Here is a 6204-nt window from a genome sequence, read left to right as displayed (position 1 = left end):
GCCCGCTGGGGTCCAGTCAGCCCGGCTTGTGGCTCCCATCTCCGGCCCGGCGATTTGTTGGCCGGGCCTTTCTGCTCTTCCGGGAGGACTGGCCTTGAAGTTCAGTCTTCGCCCCACGTTAGGGTCCCTTCTCCCGGTGAGAAACCTCGGAGCACGGGTTTGTGATGCTTCTGGCCTATTCCAGCTGGCTCCTTGACATCGGCAGAGCCTCTGTGGGAGATACTGGCATTGGCAGAAGCAGTGTGTGCCTTTTACAGCTGTTTCTCACAGCTTCTTTTATTTCCCTCCGCAAGTACCCCGTTTATTTTTCTGTGTGGGCCCTCAGTCTTCAGCACCCGAAGGCAGCCACCTCTCCCCAAGCTGGGAGGCTTCAGGCTGGGATTGTGTCAGAGAAGCTGTCAACACTTGGAATCCGAGCAGGATATGCATCTTGTACCTGTTAGGTCGTTGTTCACTTGAACATATGGGGAAAAGAATAGAGCCATCGAAAGTAACAAGTTTGTTAAGAGAAGAAAGGAATGTGAGAACGCTAAGGCCTGAAATAAACGTAGTATTGTAGATACAACAAGCTAAAAAGGTAGAAATTAGTTGATGCCTAAAAGTGGTAGGAATGATTAAAGTCCTTATTCTTTGTACTCAGAAAGAACAAATGATTCACCTTTTTTAATGAATGACTTAACTATTGTATTTGTTTCTTGCTTTTCTTGTTCTTTTTGTCCAGATTTACTCCTGGTTAGAAGGTCCTTCATGACACGTGCTGTTTTTGTTTATTTGTTTATTTTTTTTTTTTTTTGCTTCTGAGCAGATTAGCTGGAAACAAAGCGGGACAAGTCTGGGCACCGGAAGGATCTACTGCTTTCAAGTGTTTGCTCTCAGCAAGGTTATGTGCTGCTCTTCTGAGCAACATCTCTGACTGTGATGAAACATTCAACTACTGGGAACCAGTAGGTGATTTTAGTTTTTGGTTTTTGTCTCTTGGGACTTATTACCAATCAAGACACAAGTAATATATAAGTGAGGCTGCTAGTAAAGTAACTTTTCACTTTTAATTCTTTTTTTTTTTTTTTTTTTGGTACCTGGGATTGAAACTCTGCTCCTTGCACTTGCAAGGCAGGCCACCGAACCGCTGAGCTAAATCCCCAGCCCTTCACTTTTAATTCTTAAAAGCTGTTGATTTACTTACTCTTGAAGGCTGTAGGAAATTTTGCTAGTTAAGTCAAAGTGTGATTTGTAATTATCTGTTAAAACTATTTGGAGCTTAGACCAGGGATTTGGCTCAGTGGTTCTGCAGCATGCCTTGTGAGCACAGGGGCCTGAGTTTGATCCCCGTGAACCAAAAGAAAAAAATAAAACAAAAAAGCTTTTTGGAGACAATTTTAAAAGTTAATTACCATAAAACGCAGAGAAATAACACCTCCTTGTTGTACTTCTCATGTTTAAATTCTACTTCCCAGAAGCAACCACTTTCTTTCAGTATTTAGCCCAATGTTTATCAAAATAGTGCAACTAAATATGCTTATAATGTTATTTTTATTTAGAATGGAGAAATGATGTTTAGTGTGGGTATATAAGATTTAGAGTTTTAAAATTTTGGGCAAAGACTCTTTAAAAGAATAAGGAGAGGGCTGAGGATTTAGCTCAGTGGTTCTGCTGCCTGTCTCAAGCATAAGGTCCTGAGTTCAATCTCCAGTACAAAAAAAAATAAAAAAATAAAAAATAAGGAGAAGGTAAAATTTGAGGTTTTAGTATTGATCAATCTTGTAGAATTTATAATATCTTAATTTTTTAACATAAGGTCATTTTTTCTTATCCATTACTTGTAAATATTGATAAATTTAGCATTTTTGCATATCATTGTCTCTTTAATATTTCTACCCAGAATCTTTACCTGTGTCCTAATAAGAGAGTTTTTGGGCAATTAATTTACTTACTTACTTTGACTTTTGAGACAGGGTCTCATCATGTAGTTCAGGCTGGCCTTGAACTCATTGTGTAACTCAGGTGGTCTTGAACTCTCAGTGATCTTCCCGACTCAGCCTCCCAAGTACTGGGATTATAGACATGTGCCACCACTCTTAGTCTGTTTGTTTTTTCTTTTAGACACACTACCTCATCTATGGGAAAGGGTTTCAGACTTGGGAATATTCCCCAGTGTATGCCATTCGTTCCTATGCTTATCTGTTGCTTCATGCGTGGCCAGCCGCATTTCATGCAAGAATTCTACAAACGAATAAGGTAAGGTTAAGCAAACCTTAGAACAGTCACAATTGATCAAGAGAAAAGTCTCTGGAAAAAAAATTTTTTCTTTTTTTGTTTTGGTTTTTTTTTGAGACAGGGTCTCACTATATAGTTGAGACTGACCTGGAATTCACTGTGTAGCCCAGGATGGTCTTGAACTCAACAGTGATCCTCTGGCCTGAGCCTCCCAAGTGCTGGGATTAGAGGCGTGCACTGCAACACCCGGCTCTGGAAAATTTTTGAAAGAGAACAAAAAGATTGGAAGCTGAGAGGGGAGGTTTTTAGTTTTTTAGTTTTTTTTTTTTTTTTTCTTTGAGACAGGGTCTATGTTACCCAGGCTAGACTCCGGTGATCCTCCCATTTCAGCTTCCTTGGATAGCTGGGATTATGGGTATAGGCCATTATACGAAGTGAAGAGGGTACTTGTTTTTTTTTTTTTTAAAGAATAATTTTTTGGGCTGGGCATTTAGCTCAGTGGTTCTGCTGCCTGTCTCAGGAGTGCAATGTCCTGAGTTCAGTTGCTGGTACCAAAAAAAAAAAATCATTTTTTAATTTATTCAACAAACATTAACCGAGTAAAATTAGTGGGGAAGATGGATATTGAACAGGTAATTCTAAATGCAATGAATCTTGGCAGGTGGAGGGGGAGGAGTACAATGTACAGTGGTATAGAATATTAGGAGGATCTAATTTAAGCTGTGTGCTGAAGAATAATTAAGAGTTCATTGAGCCTGGAACAGCTATTTATTTGGGAAACTGGCAAGTTGCAGTCCAGCCTGGACAACTTAACAAGACCCTGTCTCAAAATAAAGTTTAAAGAGGTCTGAAAGGACTACTATTTAGACTATATAAAGAATTTAGAAAGGGCCAGGGATTTAGTGCAATGGTGCTGCCACCTATCTGACAAGCACAAGGTCCTGAGTTCTATCCCTGGTACCCCCCAAAAAAAACCTTAAAAAAATCAGACCCCCCAAATTTGAAGACCCAGTTCAAAAATGGGCATCAGAAATGAACACACATTTCTCAGACAAAGAAGTAGAAGGAGCAAATAAACATCACTGGTTATCTGAGAAACAGATGAAAACAACACTGAGATTCTATCTCCAAAAAGAATGGCTGCTATCAAGAAATCAACCAATAACAAATGCTGGCAGGGCTGCAGGGAGGAAGGAAACCTTCTCCACCTTTGGTGGGAGTGTAGACTGGTGCAACCAGTGTGGAAATCAGTGTGGAGATTCCTCAAAAAACTAGGATTAGAGGTCCCAGTTGAACCTGCTTTCTCTGCCTGCCTTGCAAACGCAAGGTCCTGAGTTTGACCCTCAGTACCAAAAATAAATAAAGCATCACACAACAGTGACATATGCACATCCATGTTTTTAGCAGCACAATTTGTAATAGCTAAATCTTGGAAACAGCTCAAAGCCCATCAACTGATGAGTGGATAAAGAATATTTATATATAGTCATATAAAATGGAGTACTAATCAGCTATAAAGAAAGATAAACTTGAGACATTTATAAATAAATGGATGCACCTGGAGGCTGTACTTATAAGTGAAATAAATAGGATACACGTGTAAATACCAAATCATTTCTCTGGTGTGAGAAACTGAAGGTGTAAATGAGGACCAAAATGTATAATAAATTTTTTCTTTTTTTTTTGTGATACTGAGGATTGAACTCAGGACCTTGAGCATGCAAGGCAGGCCTGGTGCCACTGAGCTAAATCCCTGGCATATTTTTTTGTTTTGTTTTTTGGTACTAGGGATCAAACTCAGGACCTTGCACTTGTAAGGCAGGTGGTGGCACCACTGAGCTAAATCCCCAGCCCTGTAAATGGTGAAATAGGAAGAAAATGTTCAAAGGAGAAGGGGTGAACTAGGGAGGGGGAAAAGGGAAAAGGAAAGAAGGGAAAGATAAAAATTGGAAGTAAGGAGGAAAAAATGGAAACAAAGCTTATGTATATGGGGGGTGGAGAGGTTGAAGTAAGGGCAAGGGAATTGGAAAAAATAAGAAGATATATCACGTACAGGTACAAATTCTCATGATGAATGTGATCATAAGATATATCTAACTGTACCAATAAACTCAATTAAAGAAAAATTTTAAAAGGTCTGGGAAGGTAGCTCAGAGATAGAGTGCTCTCAGCATGTAGCAGGCCCTTTGTCAAATCCCAGTACCTCAAAACAGTTCAAAAACCAAAAAAACAGAAAGTTAACTGGAACTTGATCTGATTATTAGTTTTCAGGAATTTGACTATGATGTGTCTTGGTGTAGATTTTTTTTCAGTTTATCTTGTTTGAAATTTGCTCAGCTTCTTGAATCTTTAGGGTTATGTCTTTTGCAAAATTGGGGGATTTTTGTTTTAGCTGTTACTTTTTCATTTTTTTTTTCTTTTGAGATACCAGGGATTAACCAGGACCTCACACTTGTGAGGCAGGTGTGGTGCCACTGAATTAAATCCCCAGCTCTAGCTGTTACTGTGTTGAGCACTTTTTTTTTGAAGTAGTGCCATTTCTCCTTTTCTTTTTTTTTTTGATACCAGGGATTGAACTCAGGACCTTACACTTGCGAAGCAGGTGGCGGAATCACTGAGCTAAATTCCCAGCCCCATTTCTCCTTTTCTTTTGGCACTCTATTGATAAATGTTTATTTTTTAAAATTAGTCCTGAGACTATATTTTCTTTTTTAAAAAATCCTTTTTCTTTGTTATTCACATTGAGTAATTTCTATTCTCTGTCCTCCAATGCACTGATTCTCCATTGTTGTGTTGTGGTAAAAAGACAGGCCTTTGGTTGGAGTGTTTTTGTCTGTGCTCTTTTTTTGTTTTGGTTTTTTGAGACAGGGTCTTACTATGTAGTTGAGTCTGACCTGGAACTCACTATGTAGCCCAGGCTGGTCTCGAACTCACAGCATCCTCCTGCCTCAGCCTCCCGAGTGCTGGCATTACAGGTGTGCGGCACCACGCCTGGCTATCTGTGCTCTTTGACGTTTCTAGTTGCCAGCTTTTTAAGTTTCATTTCTATAGTATACAAGGCAAAAAGAAGACCCATGGAGTTTACATTATTATTCTTCCTTTTTTTTTTTTTGTACCAGGGATTGAACTTGGGACCTTTTGCTTGCGAGGCAGGCAGCAGAACCACTGTGCTAAATCCCTGGCAAGTCTTCTTCTTTTTTGGTTTCGCTGTGTAGTTCAAGCTGACCTAGAATTTGCTATCCTCCTGCCTAAGCCTCCTGAATGCTGGGATTAAGTGTGCCACTATTTCCAGAACTTTTCATGTTCAGAATTTTTTATGTACTTAGCAGGAAGAATAGGGAAAAGGCCTATCTTTATTGAAGCAAAAACCCCTAATTAGAGAACTGAAGGTGTTGTCTAGTAAGAGAAGAATGGGAGTGAGGGAGGAAGATGGGAATAGTCATTGTCTTAGTTACTTTTCTGGTTGCTGATACAAAATACCTGACATCCACAGTTAAAGGAGGAAAAGTTTATTTGGCTCATAGTTTATAGATATTTCAGTTCATAGTTGGCTGTCTCCAAGGCAGAGTGACATGGCAGAGAGGCATGATAGAGGAGAAACAGTTCATGGTGGTGGGCAGAAGGCAGCAAGTAGTGAAGAAGCAGCAAGCAACAAGCAACCACACTAGCCCTCTTTCTGTCCCTTACATTTTATCCAGGCTACCTGCCCTTAGGGCCACCCTTAAAGCTACCCAGAACTATGTGAACCAATCACTGCATTAGTTTAGTAATCACACACTTGATTGCAATCACACTTGATTGCAGCATCACACACTGTAGATCTAGCCACCTCTGAAAAGCCCCATCTATGACAGAATGAGGCTTTTGGGGCACATCTAGACACAAGCCATAACATCTAGGCTGAAGGTCCTGAGGTTGAGAAAAGTATTCCAGGATGGCCTTTTGTTTTTCTTTTCTACTCCTCTCCTTTGTTTTTTTTTTTTTTTTTTT

The 6204-nt window shown here is 39.7% G+C and overlaps 1 protein-coding gene across 1 annotated transcript in view; it reads left to right on the top strand.

The window, feature by feature from the left end:
- Positions 1 to 6204, top strand: part of LOC104852868 (alpha-1,2-mannosyltransferase ALG9) — a 95891-nt gene that overhangs the window by 7010 nt on the left and 82677 nt on the right. Inside the window, exons 4-5 of the mRNA XM_010610680.2 lie at positions 806 to 944; positions 2101 to 2235. Coding sequence (XP_010608982.2) covers positions 806 to 944; positions 2101 to 2235 — 274 coding nt within the window. The remainder of the gene's footprint in view (positions 1 to 805; positions 945 to 2100; positions 2236 to 6204) is intronic.

Source organism: Fukomys damarensis, unplaced genomic scaffold, assembly GCF_012274545.1.
Source record: "Fukomys damarensis isolate Sample0158 unplaced genomic scaffold, DMR_v1.0_HiC HiC_scaffold_16, whole genome shotgun sequence".
Classification (NCBI taxonomy): domain Eukaryota; kingdom Metazoa; phylum Chordata; class Mammalia; order Rodentia; family Bathyergidae; genus Fukomys; species Fukomys damarensis.
The sequence above is the reverse complement of the archived record's forward strand: the minus strand, read 5'-3'. Positions and strand labels throughout refer to the sequence as shown.